This window comes from Mastigoproctus giganteus, chromosome 10, assembly GCF_048544385.1.
Source record: "Mastigoproctus giganteus isolate SK-2022 chromosome 10, ASM4854438v1, whole genome shotgun sequence".
Classification (NCBI taxonomy): Eukaryota; Metazoa; Arthropoda; class Arachnida; order Uropygi; family Thelyphonidae; genus Mastigoproctus; species Mastigoproctus giganteus.
Window position 1 is genome coordinate 51,792,125 of NC_143584.1, and position 21,331 is coordinate 51,813,455.

Genomic DNA, 21,331 nt, shown 5'->3' on the forward strand with positions numbered 1-21,331 from the left:
GCCATATTGCTCCAGGGATATGCAGTGGTCATTTCCTGACCTTTCCGCATCCTCCGTATTTGGTGGGCATGGGCTCGAACCCCGGTATAATAAAGAAGTGTGTGCTACGCACTGCTGCTCCTACCCACCTGACTATGGAGGCGCCATATATTTTCTGACTTTCAAAGACCTAAAACTAAGGGGTGACTTATGCTTGAAATCAACTTACATTTGAGTATCTGTAGTAACTCAATAACCAGGTAACAATTCAAACAAAGTGAACAATGAAATGTAAATTTCCATGCCACTTGAAAGCCGATTCTTGAAAGCCTTAACAGAAATGCAAGCAGGCAATATAAAACCAACTAACTAAAATTAAACAGCAAGACAAAAAAATTAAAATACCAATTATAAAAATGTTTAAGTAACCAAACGTGCAGCAAATCTCTTGAGTTTTTGTGTGTTTGTTTGTTTAAGCATTTTAAAATTTGTCTTTCTTTTTAATTTTAGTTATTTATATTTAATGTAAATTTACATTTTTTTTTTCATTATGCAATTTTAATTTGTTTTTTTGTCCTTGAGTACAGTTTGCAATTAGCACTTACTGTACATTATTTCTAGAAATTTTCAGCAAATTCTTAAAAGTATTTTAATTTTGTTACATCATAAATTTCTTTATATAAAAAATACTAATGTTTAGTTTGTTCCTTATATTTGATGATCTTTTTTACCATATGGCCTGGATCAGAAGGAACAAAGTAGTTTACACAGGTATGGCTAGAAAGATTCGAAAATTTAAATTAAATTTACTTTTAATAATGAAATAAAGAATCAAACAGAATAAAAATTAACATCTAGCATAACAAGGAACAAAATACACGTTTGGTACTTTACCTCTAAATAATTATTTGTATTAAATGAGACTATTTGTAACTTGTGTTTTTATTTTATTTGTTGGAAAGAAGTAGTTTATGAGTGAAGTAGTGAACTTAAATAAATATACATGTGTGTTGAATGTTTATTTTGTTCCTTATAACATTCAATATTACTTAAACCAATACTTTCTTACTTATGATCTAGTCTCTTCCTCCTTCCCCTCAGTCTCACCCATTGCATACATATAGAATGAAAATCTCTTATAACAAGTTGAATAACCTGGCATATCACTGGCTGTGATTTAAAGTGCTGCCTTACATATGGATTTTTTTAAAAAAAATACTACACTTATAATTATGGTATGAACTCCTAACATTTATAAGCACAACTATGTGGAAGTTTATTCAAAACAGTTACTCTTTACCTGGATACAAATTTCCATCCATCCATCCTGCAACCATCCTTTTTTCAATATAAATTTAAATCTCATTTGTGTGTCATCTGAGAAAGAATAAAGATACCATCAGCATTTAGTTTATGTAACCCTTTTAAAACTTTATATACTTCAATAAGGTTGCCACACAGATACCTACTTAATAGAGTTTGTAATGTAGAGAACACCAACCTTGGTAAGAATATGTTCTTGTACCCCAACTATACTAACCTTGTTGATCTTCTCTGCACTCTTTCCAACAGATTTATGCCATTCCTAAAATCAGATATCCAAACCTGATTGCAGTATTCCAAATGTACTTTAATCGTTGTCTTATATAATGGGGGTAATCAACTCTTTGTCCCTGCTGGAAAAATTCCTATAAATTGTTGATAGAACTGCATGGGCTTTTCATACAGCCTATTCCATTGCTCATTATCACTAATAATTACTCCTAGATCTTTTTCCTTATTAATTACCTTGAGCTACTGCTTTTCATCCCATCTGCTTAGTTTATCTAGCTCTTTTGAAGTAGAATTCCTTGTTTACTGTTCCCCACTTTTTATCATCAGCAAATTTTGACATCAAATTTGAAAAAAACACAACAAATTTGAATCAATATTGTTAATAAATATTAAAAACACTTAGGGGTACACTGCTGAACCCTGGGATAGCCCACTCATAACATTAGTTAGGGTGACCTTTTTACTTCCGTATTACAGGACATTCTGACAAAAAAAAAAAAAAAAAACACTCTAACCCCATATATAATGGGAAAAGCGAGGACAAAGAAAAAAAAAAAAAATTGCAGGACATTCTGACAGTGTCTGCTGTAGAGCTTCTCAAATATAGTTTTTTTTTTTTTCTTCCCAGAAATTTCTAGAGAGATTTTACTAATTCCTGGGATCCTGGGAATGGTTGTATAAATTTAGAAACATCAACTGTTTATTAGCATTAGTATAGGCATATGATGCAAAAAAGCAAGCTTATACAGCATCAGCCAAAAAAAAAAAAAAAAAAAAATCCTTCCCATTTCACCCATCCATTCGCTTCGAATGTTTGTCTAGTTCTGTCTTGAATTTATTTAAGCTGTCAACTTCTATAACAACAGATGGACATTTGTTCCAGGAATAACCACCCACTGGCTAAAGGCAAATTTTTGCACATCTATTCTACAACTGTCTTTCCTCAATTTGAACTTATGTCCCCTCAGGTATGTAATCTGAGCAAGAGGAAGATCCCATCAGCATTCAAAGTCTTATACACCTCAATTAGATCACCTCACAGGTGCCTAGTCTCCAGACACTGTAATTTGCATAACTTAAGCCTTTCTTTGTAAGAACAACCCTTTGTTCCATTCACTAATCTTGTTGCCTTTCTTACAACCATCCTAAAAGGAAGGATGTAGAGCTGTATACAGTACTCAAGATGTGGCCCGACCATAGCCTTATACAAGGGGATAATCACCTCCTTATCCCTGCTAGAAAAATTACTGTATGTCATTGACAAGACACCATGAGCTACTCTTGCAGACCATCTGAACTGCTCAGAAAACTTCATATTTGACTGCACAATTACCTCAGATGCTTTTCATTCTCTTACTACCCTGCATGTAGTACCACACGGTTGATACATTACTTTGGGGTTCCTGCTACCCTATGCAGTACTCTACATTTGTCAATGTTAAACTTCAGTTGCCACCTCTCAGCCAATCTGCTCAACTTTCTAAATCCTGTTGCAGTAGAGTAGTGTCATTAACAATCCTGCCAACCTTTGTATCATCTGGAAACTTAGACATTAAACCTGATATACCTTCATCAATATCATTGATAAATACAGAAAACAACACAGACCCATGGGTTATTAGTCCTTCGTGGACTAATAACATTAGTCCACGAAGAGCAGTGTCCACTGATTACCACTCTCTGTCTTCTCCCATTCAACCTTCCCTTTATACATAAGGCGCCTCCATAGCCAGGTGGGCAGGAGCAGCAGTGCGTAGCACACGCTTCTTGATTAAACCGGGGTTCGAGCCCGTGCCCACCAAATACGGAGGATGCAGAATGTAGAGCATCCTCCGTATTTGGAATTATTATTATTATTAGCCTTAATTGCTAATAATAATAATAATAATAATGCCAAATACGGAGGATGCTCTACATTCTGCATCATAGCAGCAACTTGCCCTTAATACAACACTACTCCAATTTGTACAGCAGTCTTCCATGTGCAACAGTATCAAAGGCCTTCTTAAGATCCAAGTATATGATATCAAAGTTATTCTTTGCATCCAGTTCCTCTGTGACCACATCATAGTATCCAATGAAATTGGTCAGACAAGACGTCCCCTTAACAGACCTGAAACGTATGCTTGTCCGAACTATAATGGAAGTCTTGTCTAGATGATCCTGCAGTGCTTCTTTAACCAGTGCCTCCATTAATTTCCCCTGACTTTTTGCAGGATTTCAAATGACTTTTTTCAAAAGTCAGGATTCCTGACTTTTTGCAGGATTTTGCAGGTCTCAATGTCATGGGAGGTTAAACTAACAAGTCTATAATTACTTGTGTCACCCTTTGATCCTTCTTTGTGAATTGGGGTCACATTTGTACATTGCCAGTCCATGGGTACCTCCCCTGAGTCCAAGGAAGCTCTCATAATTATGGCTAAGGGTTTGCTTATTTCCTTTGCTGCCGCCATTATAATTGGATAGTCCCCCATCCACCCTAGGTGCCTTTCTTATGCTTATTTTCAACAATTTCTGCTCCACTTTGCTCTCAATTGTTATAAAATCATTTAGCTCACTGCCAAAGTCTAATATACTTCTTGCATTCTTCTCCCTGAATAACTCCTCATGTGGAACTGTTGCAAAATACTCATTCAGTTTGTTAGTCACCTGTGAAGGATCATCAACAATTGAACCATCGATATCAAATGGACGAATCTGATTCATCCCCTTCCTTCTAGAGTTTACATAAGTAAAGAACTCTTTGCTGTTTTTCTTTGCATCCTTTGCCAAAGATTTCTCATAATCTGCTTTCACCTACCTAACCTCCTTTGTGATTTGATTACTACAGACCAGCTTATATCTACCGTAGGCTTTTTTTTTATATGTATCCCACGCATTTTTCTTCTCTGCCACATGTTTATATATTGAAAAATTAAAAATTATGTTTATATATTTAAAAATTACACAATTTACACAAAAGAAAGAAAAATTTGAACGTTGTATTTCTTTATTTATAACTAAAATAAATTTCTTTGTGAAAAAATAACAAAAATTACCTTTCTTTTAAAATATGAATCCTTTTTATTTAAAATTTTGACATTTCCAATCAAAAATGCCTTTTTTATGCATTTTGATAATACCTCTTTAAAAAACACAAAACTCAATATTCCTATCTCTAAATCTAGTTCTCAACTTTGTGATAAATAAACTGACTGCAGAAAATGCTCTCTCTCTGATTCAACAGAGGTCGGTGGAATGGATTTTAGTAAATCAACTAAATGCATAATGTTGGAAGTTCTGCCTTCATTTGCCTCAAATAATTGCAATTCTTGCTTCAAAACCTAAACACTTTGTGATCCTGAAAAAAAGTTGAATATTGCACAAGTTTTGTTTTAGATTGAATCACTGCTTCTAACTTGTCTCTCAATGTCATGGGACTCATGGGTTGCACAATTTCTTTATTCTCTTCATCTACTGATTGTGAAGAGTTGGGTCTGATGGAGATTCGTCTTCATTGAAAAGTCTAATCAGTGTCATCTTATCAAATTCACATAATGATTCTTTGTTTGGTAATGATGGGAGGCCAGGAGTCACTGCAGAATAGACATAATTTTCCTCAGTATTTAAATACCGAAGTTGTATTCCTTCTCTCATTAATCCGTTTTATAAGAGAATTTTTCATCTTCTTGTTGAATTCTGACTTTTTTTGTTGTAACTCATTAATAATGAAAGCAAATACTCCTTCAACAGTTAGCAGAGTTACATCACGGCTGTATAATTTCTCTGCACCAATTTTTACTGGTTGCAAGGTTGAAACAATATCTTGCAGGACATCAAATTCTTCATTAGTTAAGCTTTGCTTTTCTTTAATATCAATTAATGCTTTAAAAACTGCTGCTCTTGTTTCTAAAAATCTTTCAATTATATCCAATAAACTGTCCCAGCGAGTTTTCGAAATTAAAATTAAACTTGAGCATCTTTCACAACTACGTTCTGCTTTCACATAGTTTTGAAGATTTTCATTCTTGAGAGGGAAGAACTTTATTCTTGATATCCTAAATATTTTAACAATTTTTCTTACTTTTTTGTAGTTTCATTAATGTCTGTAAATATTTTGGTGCTGCTTTCTGGGTTGCCAAATGGCATTTTTCATTACCAAATTGGCAGGAATTTGGTAATTAAAAATTTGTTTGGTAATGAAGATAAATCATTTGGTAATGAAAATGGTGATATTTGGTAATAATAAAGTAATATTTCAAGTATGAGATTTGAAATCCTGCAAAAAGTCAAATTCATTTAAATATTCTTATTCTATTCATAAGATGACAGTAGCACTCCTGTTTGCTTACATATCATAGGATAGCGCAATATGTATTTGAACGTACTACGTACATAGTTTTGCATGTGGTGTGGTGTGGACTGTGGCTAGCAGAGTGAATTCAATTCAATATATATATATTTATTATTATTTTTTTTTTAGTAATTGGTAATAAAATCGAGAATTTGGTACTAATTCTTGGTAGATAATACACCAAGCATAAGACTTGACATTCACGGTGTCAGTTGCCAAGTGTTACTTGAGGATAGATGAGATGCCTGGAATTGCAATAACTGTTTCATAATTCATAATCAATATCTCATAACTCATTATTGCATATCATTATATATTAAAAAAATAAATTTAAAACAATTTAATGTTCCCAGGAAATTTCCAGGAAGTAAAAAAATTCCCGGGAATTAAAAAAACAATAAAAACGTGGGAAAACTGGATCCCGGGATCCCAGGAAAGAAGCCCTAGTCTGCGGTATGCCAGCATATGGGGGGGGGGGTGTTATGGCAATAAACTTAACTTTAGTTTTCATGTGATAACTATTGCAAAGGACGTATTAATGGCCTCCGTAGCCGAGTGGTCAGGAGCGGGAGTGCAGCAGCACATGCTCTTTGAGTAGACTGGGGTTTAAGCCCCTGACTGCTAAATAAGATCGATCTGCCAACCCGCACTGGACCAGCGTGGCAGATTATGGTCCATTTCCCTCAGCATGAATTGTTGAGGAGGCTTCCATCCTGCATTGGGTTGATAATGGCTGCAGTTTACCTTTTTTTTTTTTTTTTTTTTTTTATTTTAAAGATTTTTCATGTCGATCTTTAAAATGTAAGAATGAGGAATTTTTTTTACAAAATCAAAAAAAAAATAGTACAAGAACTAAATTATTTTTATTTAATCAACAAAATACATGTAATTAAAATTGGCTTACCCATAAAAGTGAAATGTGTTGTTGCATTTTATAAATAATCGAAAACCAAAATTTTCAGATTATCAGTTCTGGTTCATTATTTGAATTTAAAAACACATTTTGTTTGACTTTGCTGCTTCGAGGATATCCTTTTCCTTAAGCCCAAATGTGTAAAGGTCCTTTCAAGTATATTTATGATTCATCTTTACTCCAATTTCACTTTTTATTAAGTATACGCTGCTCATATTGCATTTGTTTCTTCAGTAACAGTTCATAATCAAGAAAAGTTGCTCCATGTAAGTGTTGTAAATGAGACTAATCATGCAACATTTGGAAGTCCACTGTCTGCTGCCATAACTATTTGACACCATTTTTTGCTAACAGAAAGAGTTTGCTTCGATTCTTCATTCAGAAACAATGCAAGTGTAGGCTTTATTATACTAAATTCTGTGTATAATTCATCCAAGTGATAGACGTCTTCAAGTTGAAAACTACACAACTTTCCTTTTTCAGTGATAAAAACTGAATTTTATACAGGTATAGTAGAACTTCGATTATCCACCAGGGTACGGGACTGAGACCATGACAGATAATCGAATAGACAGATAATAGAATATGTGCATTAAAAATATACATACAATAGATTGGGTCATCTAACTTGTTTATTTTATTACATAATTCATAACCTAATGAAATTTAATTAAACTTTAATTATTATTTATTTTTTACCGGGTCATCAAAAAATCATAGTACAGATATAAAGAAATTTAAAAGAAAACTATATTATGTAATTAATTTTTTTTTCTAAAAAGTCAATCAATTTCTTTTGTTTCATTACCCCTCGAGCCTTTTGGGAGGTAATGTTACGAATTTTACATAAAAGTAATGCTTGCATAGCATTTGCTTCTTCTTTTACCTTGAACCACTCAATGCACTTTGACAACATCATTTCAGCTTCACAGTGGCTAATTATGTCTGCTGTTCCATCAGCAGCAGCTTTTTCTTCTTCAATTTCAGAATCATCTGAAATTGTCATCACTCTTTGTAGAATTTCATGGTTGACTAAATTTTGCATCCAACGTCCATTTTGTCCATGTTTCGAAAATGGAAACCGTCAGTGGTTTCCATTTTCGACATTGAAAATTGCTTCTTTTATAGTGTAGCTTTTCCAAAACTCTATCAAATCTAATTTATTTTCTGCCGAAACAAGTTTTTGAATGAACATTTTGTGATAATGATGTTTCATACTCTCAATCATTCCTTGGTCCATCGGTTGAATGAGAGATGTCATGTTTGCTGGCAGAAAGTGGCATGGTATTTTGCCACATCGCTTTTTAAATCACATATGTGTATGGAATGAGTAGGTGCATAGTCCATCAGTAGCATTGCATATTGTGGTAAACCTTTTGATGCTAACTATGATCTTACACATTAGCACAAATATTTTATGAAACCAATCATGAAATATATCTTGGCTCATCCACTTGTTGTTTTGTAAGAAATATTTAACTGCCAAAGCATTTAAATTAATATTTTTAAGTGATCTAGGCCTTTTTGGTTTTCCTATAACAACCCAAGGCAATTTACTGCTGGCATTAGCACATACCATTATAGTGATACGATCTTTTATCCCGGTGCCAGGTAGTGCCTTCCAGTTAATAGTTGTATATTTGAGCTTTAACCAAACTTCTATCAGCAATTTCCTTCTGTAGTTTTTCATGACAAACAGAAATTGCTGTGCTACTTGCACTTAGTTTCTCACCCTGGATTGACAACTGTCGAATACCTCGGCAAAACTTAAATTTTTCCAACTATCTGATGCTAGCCTTGAATGAATGATCTGTGCCTAGATTTTTATTGATTTCAATGGCTTTTTTGATTATTATCGGGACCAACAATAGAATTCCATGGCTTTGTTTTTGAATGAACCATTGAAACATTGCAGTATCCAATTGTTCATTTTTAACAAGCTTCATTGTTTTACGACTTTTAACATTACCATCAGTGGTTTCCATTTTCGACACGTGTTTTTCAATTTTGTATGCATCACGCATTATATCATTTACTATTGTTCTTCCTATTCCATAAACCAATGCTATACTTATAGCACTTTCATCTTTTCTTAGACAATTGATTATTTCAACTTTTTGTAATAATCCCAACACTGCTCTTTTGCATTTCTCTGTCATTTCGATGGGTTTTGCTAAATAAAAATTATTAAAAAATGAAACAAGAGGTTAAAGTAGAACCGTATATAGTGAGTTGTGAACAAAGACTGAGTGACACATGGCACCAATATTACAATGCATTATGGCATAGCGGGGTTAAGTGATGGTTAACAGAGACTGACGGTAAATAGGGTGATGGAAAATCGAAGTTCTACTGTAGTTATTATCATAGGAATCAAACCACTTTTTCTAATATTTGAGAGATTTTTCATAAAAGGCAAGAAAGCCTTCCTTAATAGAAACAGAACTTTTTCTGTCAAGTTTTAACAACATCGCCTCTTTATTCCTCAGTTAACATGTCTTATTTTCTTTGGTTAATTTTGTTTCTCAATTTTTTCATCAGAAGATATGTATGATGCTGTAATGTTGTCCTATTCTAGTTCTTTTATGGTGCATTGGAAAAGTAAAATTGCATTTTTTTAGAAAGGCACAGTATGCTGGTATTACATGTTTCCTCTCTGGCTACATCATCACTCTTGCACACCTCCAAATACTTCCAAATCAGGCAGTCACAATTGTCCCCTTCTAATGATAAGGAAATATGTTTTAACAGCAGGCCAACATTAAGCAAGCCTTTTGACTGCAGGATGTAAAGTTCTCCATCTAGTTCCCACAAGATGGAATAAATTCTTGTAGTCTTCACCAAGAAAGACAAATATTGTTTTTAGCTTTCCAGTGCATTTTGCAAAAGAAGAAAGTGATTAGATATCTTGACAACAAGGCTTTCAGTATCATTCTTAGTTTTTTGCCAGTTTATTTGATAGATAAACTGACAAAAAACTACAGAAATAGATACTGTATTTCAGAATGAACTACAGTATCATTCTGTAGTTTTTTGCCAGTTTATTTGACACATGGTGCCAAACAAACTGGTGACAAACTACAGAATGATATTTAAAGTCTTGTACAAAATATGTGCAAGACAATTAGTATGTTGAATGTTTGGGTTTAGTAATTTTAATTTCTGGAAAACCGAATTTTGCTTTGCAAAATTAACACTAGCATTGTCTCTGGAGTAAGAGGAAATCATTATCATTACTTAATGAATGTATTATCATGGCTTAATGAATTTTCCAGGGGTCTTTTTTGAATTTGTTGAGATATCCCAGCTGATGTTTCATCTGGGTCATCATAAAAATCTAGGGCTTTGTTTTTTACCTATATTTTGGTGTCCAATTCTTTAATGTGATTGGGAACAGTTTTGACTGACATGGCCATGGTTTGAAGCATCACTTGCCACAGAATAAAAAGGAAGAGTGTTAGCATATCATTCAAGCATATTGAAATTTAGTGTATTTTTGATTTCCTTTACAGAAGCGGGGCTAAAACTTTAGTTACAGTCACTTCAGATTTTGTATGGCTACAAGATATTTTTTGGATATTTCTTCATTAAATATAAAAGCATTTAATTATATTCCACAGTCATCAGTATCAATACTCATGCTGTATAGCAAGATATATTTGAGCCAGCTTAGCAGCCATAATTTTATCAGCACTACTGCCTCAGCTAGTTGTTATAAATATAGATAATAACTGATTTTGACCAACCAGATTATGGAGTTGTTGATGCTATATTCCAGAAGCATGCTTTTAATATCATTTTCTCCTCTATGAGATATAGTAAAAAAAAACTTTTTACATACCTTGCAAAGTGCCCTTCTGTTATCATCAGGTAGTTGTTTCACACACACACACATTTTACTAACCAATCATTATGAAAAATACACATTCTCTTAGGTTTCTTTGAAAGAATCATATTGTCCTGTAAGCACTATCACAATGTAAAACTTAAATGTCAAATGATTACATAATTTAAAAAAATACATTTGCAAAACAGCTTAAAAACTACAGCAAGTTTAATTTTAATTTGTTCGCTCCAGTGAATGTAGAATAGTAATAGCAGTAACAATGGCCAGTGAACAAGCATGTGCAGACAGATTGGGGAGATGGAGATAATTCGCAGTGTGCAGATAGTGGTACAGTGTGGCAGATAAACAATGTTGCCATTTAGATTTTATGGAGAAAGAGTTCATTTGGCTGATTGGGGGATATTTCCACCAAGTTTTGGGATGCAGGATTTTAATGCATTTTTCAGGACTGTCCTGTGAAAATCAGGAGGTGGTCACCCTAACATTAGTTCACGAAAAGCAGTGGCTGTTCGTAACCACCCTTTGGCTCCTCACACTTATCTGTCTTTTTATCCATAGTAACTTGTCCCTAATTCCACATTGCTCCAATTTATACAAGATTTGTACATGAAGTACAATATCATAGGCTTTACTGAAATCTGAGTATATGATGCAGAATTATTCTTTGCATCCAATTCTTGTGATGACCGCTTGTTCAAGCATGGTTACTCCAACAAATCCTTGCTGTGATTGCCTGTGGCTTTAATTTTATCAAATTGATATTACATTACTTTTTTAACTATGATTTTGTTATATACTTTGGAACAGAAGTCAAACTTACAGGTCTGTAGTTTTCCCTCTATACCCTTTAAACCTCCCTTATAGAGAATAGGTGTTACATTTGCAATTGCCAGTCTGTAGGGGGGACTACCCCTGCATTTAAGGATACATTCAAGGATTATGGCTAAGGAAGCCATAATAATGAGAATGCTGCCTCTATTGTGGCTTATTTTAATATATGTGGATAGATTAAATTCAAGGTTTTTTGTTCACATTTAGCTGCAGCAGATTCTTTGTTCTGTTTTTAATTATTTAACTTCCTGTCTGAATTAGATACTTTTGCTTAACCTTTTCTCTAAAATTTTTTTCATCATGTGTGAATGTAGGTGCAAATTACTTAATCAGTTTGAGTCACATGTATAGGTTCATCAGTAGTATTTCCAGTTGACCAATTTGATTCTTCCCTGTCCTTCTGCTGTTAACATGCCCAAAGAATTCCTTTCTGTGTTTATTTGCATTCTTTGTCAAACACTTCCTATAATCTATCTTTGCTTATCTAACCTCCTAAGTAATCTGACTACACTTCAGTCTTAGTGTAGGATTCTATATCCCTTTACATTTATAATCATTTATATAATCAATTACATTTATAATTACTTTACATTTATAATCATGCATTTTCAGGCTTGGAATTTGGAGAGTACAATGTGTACAGAAAGGATGACAGGAAGTGAGGAGGCAACAAGTTCGAGAGGCAACCAGAGGGAGTAATACTTTTGATCCGATTATCAGCAGTGATTCTTTGTTCATTAAGAATCTGCAGATAAAGGAACCACTAGGTGGCAGTGACCACAGTGAATGGATGTGGGATTTACTTAAAGATGTAACTACCATCAAGGGTAAAGGGAAGGGCTTTTGCTTTTGTAAAGGTGACTACAGTGGTCTCAGACAGTTTTTAAATTCTATAAAGTGGGATCAACTGATGATGTTACCAATGGTCAATTCAAAATGGGAAACCTTCAGGGACTTAATATTGGAGGGTACTAGGCTTTTCATACCAACTAAGAAATACTGTTCAAGGTTTAGACCTAAATGGATGTCAGATGAATTAATGAGGCTTGTGTCAGAGAAGAGAAATGCATGGGATGCATTTAAATTATCAGGTTACACAGAAGCCTATGACAGATATAAGACAGATATATTAAACAGGCGAAGGCAGATTGTGAGACATCTTTGGCAAATGATGCAAAGAAAAACAGCAAAGTGTTCTTTACTTAAGTAAACTCTGGAAGGAAATAATGAATCCGATTGGTCAACTTAACATAGATGGTTGGACTATTGATGATAATGCTCAGGTAGCTGCTAAACTGAATGAGTATTTTGCATCTAAATTCACACTTGATAAACTTGTGACATTCCCCTCCTTGAGTAACTCCTTGAGGAGTTACCCAAGGAGGGGAATGTCACAAGTTTATCAAACTCTAACAGGGAGATAAGTTATTTTGTAATAACTGAGCACAAAGTGAAGGAGAAATTGTGGAAGTTAAACATAAGGAAGGAATGTGATGTGATGGAGGATGGATGTGATCTATCCAGTTATATTAAAGGAGTCAGCAAAGGAAGTAAGCAAACTCGTAGCCATAATTATGAAAGCTTTTTTGGACTCAGGGGAGATCCCCATGGACTGGAGATGTACAAATATGTCCCCAATTCACAAAGTGGGATCAAAGGATGACATGGGTAATTACAGACCTGTTAGCCTAACTTCTGTTCCAGGGAAAATAATGGAGTCACTGGTTAAGGAAGCGATGCAGGATCATCTAGACAAGACTGCAGTTATAGTTCAGACACAGCATGGGGGAAAAAAATCTTGTCTGACAAATTTGATTGGATACTACGATATGGTCACAAAGGAACTGGATGCAAAGAATAATATTGCATATACTTGAATATCAGTGGGCTCTACCTTTCGTGGACTAATGTTATTAGTGGAGTCCCCCAGGGTTCAGTCTTGAGCCCTTTGTTGTTTTCAGTATTTATCAGTGATATTGATGAAGGTATATCAGGGTCAATGTCTAAGTTTACAGACGATACAAAGGTTGGGAAGTTTGTTAATGATAGTAATGATAGTAGACTACTGCAACAGGATCTAGAAAAGTGAGCAGATGGGCTGAGAGGTGGCAACTGAAGTTTAACCTTGACAGACGAAAAGTACTGCATATGGGTAGAAGTAACCCCAGGGTAATGTACCAACTGGGTGGTACTACACTCAGAGTAGTGGAGAATGAAAAGGACCTGAGGGTAATTGTGCAGTCAGATATGAAGTTTTCTGAGCAGTGCAAAAAGGCTGCAAGAGCAGCCTTTGGTGCTCATGGTGTCTTGCCAATTATACGCAGAAATTTTGCTAGCAGGGATAGGAGAGTGATTGTCCCCTTATATAAGGCAATGGTTAGGCCACACCTTGAGTACTTTTTTTTTTAATCGTATGATGTGAGCAATACATGAAGGAACCAGTTTTTTCCTGCTTCCTTCGTGTATCGTGGCCGTGAGATCGAACCGGATAATGCTGCTGCACAATTGTGATATCCAATAGGTTCAAAGCAGAACTAGACAAACATTTGGAGTGAATAGATGGGTGAAATGGGAATTGGTTTTTTTTTTTTTTTTTCAGCTGATGCTATATATGCTTGCTTTCTTGCATCATATTAGCCTCAGCATTAATTGAGGCATATGATGCAAGAAAGCAAGCTTATACACATCAACAAAAAAAAAAAAAAAAAAAACCCTTTCCATTTCATTCATCCCGTCACTCCAAATGTTTGTCTAGTTCAGCCTTACATTTATTTAAGCTATCAACTTCCACAACAACAGATGGAAGTCTGTGTTCCAGCAATTAACTACCCGCTGGCTAAAGGCAAACTTCCGCATATCTGTCAACTGTCAGTACAACTCCGTACGGGCGCCTCCATAGCCAGGTGGGAAGGGGCAGCAGTGTGTGGCCCACGCTTCTTGATTAGACTGGAGTTTGAGCCCGTCACCACCAAATATGGAGGATGCAAAAAGGTCAGGGAATGACCACCACATATCCCGGAGCAATATGGCCTTAGTTGCTAATGCTCCTAAAAACCAAATAACAAACAAACAGCCTAGTCTTCAGATGCCGCAACTTGCAGATCTTAAGGTTCTCTTGGCAAGAGCACCCCTTTGTTCCTCTCACCAATCTTGTTGCCCTTCTCTGTACTCGTTCTAGAAACTCTACATCCTTCCTAAAATGAGGCCTCCAGACCCGTACGCAGTACTCAAGGCATGGTCTGACCATTGCCTTATACAAGGAGATAATCACCTCCTTGTCTCTGCTAGCAAAATTCCTGTATATCATTGAGAAAACTCTATGACTTGTTCTGGCACCCTGTCTGCACTGCTCAGAGAACTTCATATCTGACTTTACAATTACCCCCAGATCTTTTTCATTCTCCACCTCCCTGAGTGTAGTACCACACAGTTGGCACATTTCTCTTGTATTATTGCTACCCGTATGCAGTACTTTGCATTTGTCAAGGTTAAACTTTAGTTGCCACTTCTCAGCCCATCTGCCTAACTTTTGTAGATCGTGTTGCAGTAGCATACTGTCTTTACTGTCATTAACAACCCTTACAACCTTTGTATCATCTGCAGACTTGGACATTAAGCCTGATATTCCGTCATTGATATCATTGATAAATACACAAAACAACAATGAGCCCAGCACCTAACCCTGGGGGACTCCACTAATAACATTAGTCCATGTAGAGCAGTGTCCATTTATTACCACTCTCAGTGATTCCCCCCTTCTCGACCATCCCTTTATCCATTGCAGCAATTTGCCTTTAATGCCATACTAAGCTGTTTTCCATGTGCAACAGTATCAAAAGCTTTCCTGAAATCCAAGTATATGGTATCGAAATTATTTTTTGCATCCAGTTCCTCTGTGACTACATATGTCTCTATTAATGCTAATGCTTGTTAGTGTGTATTATAGGTTAGGTTATGTGAAAACAACAGCATACAGTGCTTGTTGTTTTCAACATCCTTGTCCACCTGCATGTGATAACAGGACTCCCAGTGGATAGATTTTCATGAAATTTTATATTTGGCCCATTTTGACAGATTTGGAAACCCATCCCAAATTTCACACTGATAGAAATTCAACAATTATTATTTCTTTCTTTTTTTTTTTTTTTTTTTTTTTTTTACATGTCACATAGGCTATTGATACACTTTTTATCTTAGCCAAAGCTGGATGTTATGTTTGCTACTTTGCACTGATTGGAGGAATGAATTAACAATATGGCAGATCTACAAATCAAAATGTTTTTGGTTTGTGCATCAAGTCTTTTCCTTTTGTCCATATTTTTGTTATCAGTTTTACTAAATACATAAATCATTAATTATTATTATTGCTTATTATATTAATCAGAGCAGAAATATAAATACTTTTAAATTGAAATGTTATGAAAATCCAGGAAGAAATAAGTAAATTGCTTTACAAAAGCTTTGTGGTATACTGTGATTGTTTAATTTATTAAATGACAGTACTTGAAATGTGTATTACATTTTTCACGCTGTTAATTATAAAATATTAGAAAATGTTGAGGAAATATTATATTGGGGTGGGGGGGGGGGGGGGAGTATGTACAATGAAGTGGAAACAGTTACTTTTATATATATTATTAGTTAATTGATAATTAATTGGTAACAATATATCTAGTTATTTACTTTACACTTCTGTTCATCACAGAAAAATAAATAAATTGATTAATTTAAGAAATAAAAATCTAGTATGCTTGAAATGCAATGCACTGTATACAAAAACTAACTTGTTCTTCTCTAGTGTTAAGTGTCATTAGTTCATCTGACAGCATGAAAAATGTAGTATGCAATCCAAATACTATTTGTGATAGGTCCCAAGCAACTGTTTTGGATAGGCCCCAGGCAACTTGAAACTGCTTCCTCTTTCCTTAAGATTCTTATTAACATTGGCCGCTTTCTCAGGATGGAAAATCAGTCATAGAACACACTCTCTCTCTCTCTCCCCCCCTCCCCCCACAGTTAGAACAATCGCCATCCACCTAGTGGAAAAGGACTTTGTTTGAATCTGTCGATGACATGAAGAATTTTTATGGGCCTTTTTCACAACGTGGCTGAGTTAGTTGGTCTCAGGCAAGGTAGTGTGGTATTTTCTCCTGGAAACTATGGTGATTTATTGTCCAGGAAACAGAAAATCAAGCACAGAACACACAATTTATAGACAATATACATTTATTGTCTATGAATTGTACAATATGGCCAACATGGCACAATATGGTCTTAGTTACTGATGTGCCCAAAACCCTTCAACAACAACAAGGGTTTACAAATTGATCATGATTGCAAACGTTGAAATAGTAAAGGCAGCCAATTTTTCAGCACCACAATCATGATGAGCCATGCAATTTTTGTGATGGTGGGTAGACTTAAAACTGCAACCTCCTTACTTGTTTCAGCACACACTTACCATGGACCACAGCCATTCCAGAAATTAAGAGTTTATGTGTATTGTGGCTTTCTTATTAAATCTTAATCCTGTTTTCTTAATTCTTAATCATGTGTCATAAGAGTAATTTTTATTATTATTTTAACCTTGAAGATTAAACCCTGTAATGCCTTTGTTCCAACATTAAAAGCATTCCGTGTATTATTCTGACGGTTATTTTCTTTTGAGAATAATGCACTAGAACTCTTTGTAATTCAGTGCTTAAATTCTTGATATTTTTATTAATTCTTCATACATAATTTAAAATATATTTTTTCCCCTTTCAAACTATATTAACTTTTAACTGTATTAACACATTAATTATATTAACTTTTTTAATAGCTTCCATTAGTTTCCATTATATCCATTTTTGCACTTGTTCAGATTCTTTACAAAGCATTGCCTGATCTTGTAATATGTTTCCAACTTTTTTTTAAAATTCATTTCTTTAAGTTATATAAAACTGGAAATAGCTCAATAAATATATGGATTTCTAAAATGTTTTATTGTCATACAAGAGAAAAATTAAAACAGAGTTTATCATGTTTTATGAGAAACTCTTCAAAAATTCTTAAACGTCTTTGATTATATAATATGTCAGTATAGTATATGAAGCTTCCAATGATGGTAAAATTATTCTCTGAATAGGCGATGATTACTTTTAGTCTGCATGTTTAGCAAGTATATTCATAATATGGCAGCAATAACAGTCTTTTTATGTTTTAAAATTATATATCTTTATGTGTTTTTTTTATTCTTAGTTTATCTCTTCCAGTGTATTCTAATTCTGATTACTTCTCCCTAGTCTGAGTATTATATTTTTTTATTTGGAATGTATAAATCATTTAAATATTTGCAACCTGTTTCATATGAAAGAAAATGTTTTTTCTCAGCATTCCAGTATTTTCTTATGTGGGCACAGTGTTTATCCGTAAAATAATTTATCTTTTTGTTCTTTTTACTTTGTGTGAGTGTGTGTGCACGCATGCACTTGCATGTGTGTGTTTTTGTGTCTGTGTGTATTGTATATGTGTGTGTTTTTTTTTGTTTATTTAATTGTTAGAACTGTATTCTAAATTATATGTCTTAGTCTGTGAGAAGTTAGTTACTTTAATTTAGAATAAACTTTTAGCAACCACATTTGAAAAAAAAGTTAATTAATTAGAGCCATTGTACATGTCTGATTTTATTGTGATAATTAATTATGCATATGTTTGTAATGTATCTATGTTAACTGTATACATCACAATTTTCTGTGTGCATGTGGATCTAGGTATGTATGTGTGAGTAGTTATATAAAATTCTTGTTTACATGCCTCCCCCCCTCTTTTTATAGCTACTAAGTTTTTTTTTTTTTTATAGCTTCTAAGTTTTTCACATTGAGTTGAATATCTTCTCATTTAATTATTAGAAAATGGACATGTTTATCAAGCCACTGGAAAATGCCCATGTAAAGGAAGGTAAGGATAAGAAAGCAAGATTTGAGGCAGTATTTTCACGAAGTGGAGTTAAAGCCAAGTTTTATAAGAACAAGCAGGAGCTTTTCTTAGGAAAAAAGTATCATATGAGTAGTACTGGAGATCTTCATGTGCTGGAAATTAATAACCCCACTGTGGATGATGAAGCTAGATATACTGTGCAGTGCCTTGACACAACATGTACTGCTTATTTAGAAGTTGACGGTAAGTTACTTGTTTTTCATTATCAAAGTTATTTAAGTGTGTTTCACTATTTTGACATGATAAATTCCAGCTACCTTCAATTAAATATATTAATTTAATGATTATATTAATTTTTGTATGAGAGTTTGTGTTTTTAATAATGATAATAATAATAATTAAAATGCTTTTACACTTTCATTTTTATTTGGTGCACTGCATGTGACATTCTATAAAATTGTGTGTGAAATGGTATTTTTAGAACCTGATCCTGTTTACAAATTTGTGAAGAAATTACTATCAAGAACAGAGCAATTTACTGGTAAAGAAGCAGTGCTGGAATGTACCACCAACTGTCATAAAGCTACTGTGAAATGGTACAAAGGAGATAAACAGATTGAGGTAAGTTTGAATTTTTTTTTTTTTAAACTATTTATTAAGAGCTCTATATGTATTGAAGACATTGATGAAACTAATTTGTTAATTAGCTTGGTCAAAGCGTGCAATAATTAGTAAATTAGTAAAAACAGTCGTAAAAGTAAAAAGAAAGTTAAGATACTGATTTAGAAAATGAGATAAAAACTTCTATACAAAGATAACTCACCTTTTAATTCTGCTTACTCAAATTCCATATGGAAAGTTGAAACTAGAAAAAGAACTCTTGAATTTCTGCAAAGAAAATAAATTATTCATCGCCAACACACTGTTCTACCACAGATCTCAATAAATGTACCTGGACATCACCAGATGGAAATACAAAAAACTGTTTCGACTACATTTTAATAAATAACAACTGGAAATCATCCATTCTAAATGTTAAAACTCTTAGAAGTACAGATTTTGACACTGACTATGAACTGCTAGCAGCAATTCGTGAGCATAGAGAGCAAAGAGAAAATAGTCAAGAAAAAAGAGAAAAATATAAAGCCCTAAAAACAATATAGACAACCTATATAAGCTGCTAAAAGGAAATGGTTGGAAGACAAAGCAAAGAAGTGCGAAGAGGCAAATAAACGTCATGACTCTAAAACAGCTTATTGGGTTATAAAGGAACTCTCTAAAACATACATCCTGAAAACAATGACAATGAAAAATAAAAACAATATAAAAACAGGAAACATGCAAGAAATTAAAAAAATATGGAAAGAATATTACCAAACCCTGTTCAAAGGGGAAGGAAAAATTGCTCTTGCCTTAGATAATGCAAGATAAAGCACCCTCGATAACAAAAGAAGAAGTTCAGAAAGCAATTAGCCAAATGAAGAATGACAAAGCACCTGGAAATGATGGTATCCAAGCAGAACTATGGAAATTTAGAGGTGATACAATGTTAAAACACCTTGCACAATTGTTTAATCTAATTTTATTTACAGGTGATATACCAGAAGACTGGAAAAGTGGAATAATAGTACCTATACACAAAAAAGGAGATAAAGAAAATTGTCAGAATTATAGACCCATTACCCTTTTAAACCCATATATAAAATATTTATAAGGATCTTACAAAATAGGATACTTAAAACATATGAAGATAGGATACTTAAATTAGGATACTTAGGATACTTAAAACAAAAAAACAATAGGGGAAGAACAAGCAGGATTTAGAAAAGACAGCTCAACAATAGACCAAATATTCACACTAAACATCATTGCAGAAAAATATTGGAATAAGAAGAAACCTCTTTATCTGTGCTTCATCGATTTCAAGCAGGCATTTGACTCTGTAAACAGAGAAAATTAAGTGAAGCAACTACAAAAAATCCCACTTGATCATGAAATAATCATGTTTGTAAACAATTTCTACAAAAATACAAGAGCAATAGTAAAATTCAACAACCTTAAAACAGAGAAATTTGAAATAGAGAAAGGAGTCATGCAGGGATGCCCTTTATCTCCATATCTATTTAATATCTATCTAGAAGAACTAATGAAATCAATTGAAGAAAAAAGAGGCACAATAATAAATGGAAAAAATATAAACCACATAAAATATGCAGATGATATTATGATTTTAACAGAAACCAAAGAACAACTAAAAGAAATATTAACAAACATCGATAAAGCAAGCAACAATTATGGAATTAATATAAATAAAACAAAAGTAATGCAAATCAGAAAAAAACTTAGAAGACATAAACATTAACCTCCAAAATCAACAAATAGAACAAGTACAAAAATTTGTATACCTGGGCTCTCTAATAACCGGAAACCTAAGTAATATTGACCAAATTAATCACAGACATCGGATGGACAAACATGAACAAACTCAAAAACATATGAAAGAGCAATAAAATCTCAAATAGTATAAAAATTAAACTATATGAAACTGTCATCATACCCACAGCAACTTTTGGATCAGAGAATTGGAGAATAAATAAGAAAGAAAGGCAAAACATAATGTCATTTGAAATGAGATGTCTAAGGAAAATCAATAAAACAAATTGGAGAGAATATAAAACTAATGAACAAGTAAAGAGAGATCTACATTTTGAATGCAGAATAATAGAGCAGATCTACGAAAAACAACTTCAGTGGTTTGGACATGTGAAACTAGATGAAACAACACAGGCTGCCTAATGTAGTACTGACAGGAAGAATTGAAGATAAGAGACCACCAGGAAGACCCAAATGAAAATGGCTCCAATGCCTAAAGGAAAACACAGGCTTTCAGAGTTATCAACAAATGATGCAAAATTCAAGAGATCAACAACAATGGAGAACGATATCTAAATAGGTA

At 33.8% G+C, this 21,331-nt stretch overlaps 1 protein-coding gene across 2 annotated transcripts in view; it reads left to right on the forward strand.

Moving 5' to 3' along the window:
• LOC150079033 (twitchin-like) overlaps positions 1-21,331 on the forward strand; it is a 2,795,346-nt gene that overhangs the window by 709,332 nt on the left and 2,064,683 nt on the right. For both annotated transcript variants that reach the window (XM_090382361.1, XM_090382360.1), the window contains 2 exons: positions 18,348-18,618; positions 18,857-18,996. In XM_090382361.1, coding sequence (XP_090238487.1) covers positions 18,348-18,618; positions 18,857-18,996 — 411 coding nt within the window. The remainder of the gene's footprint in view (positions 1-18,347; positions 18,619-18,856; positions 18,997-21,331) is intronic.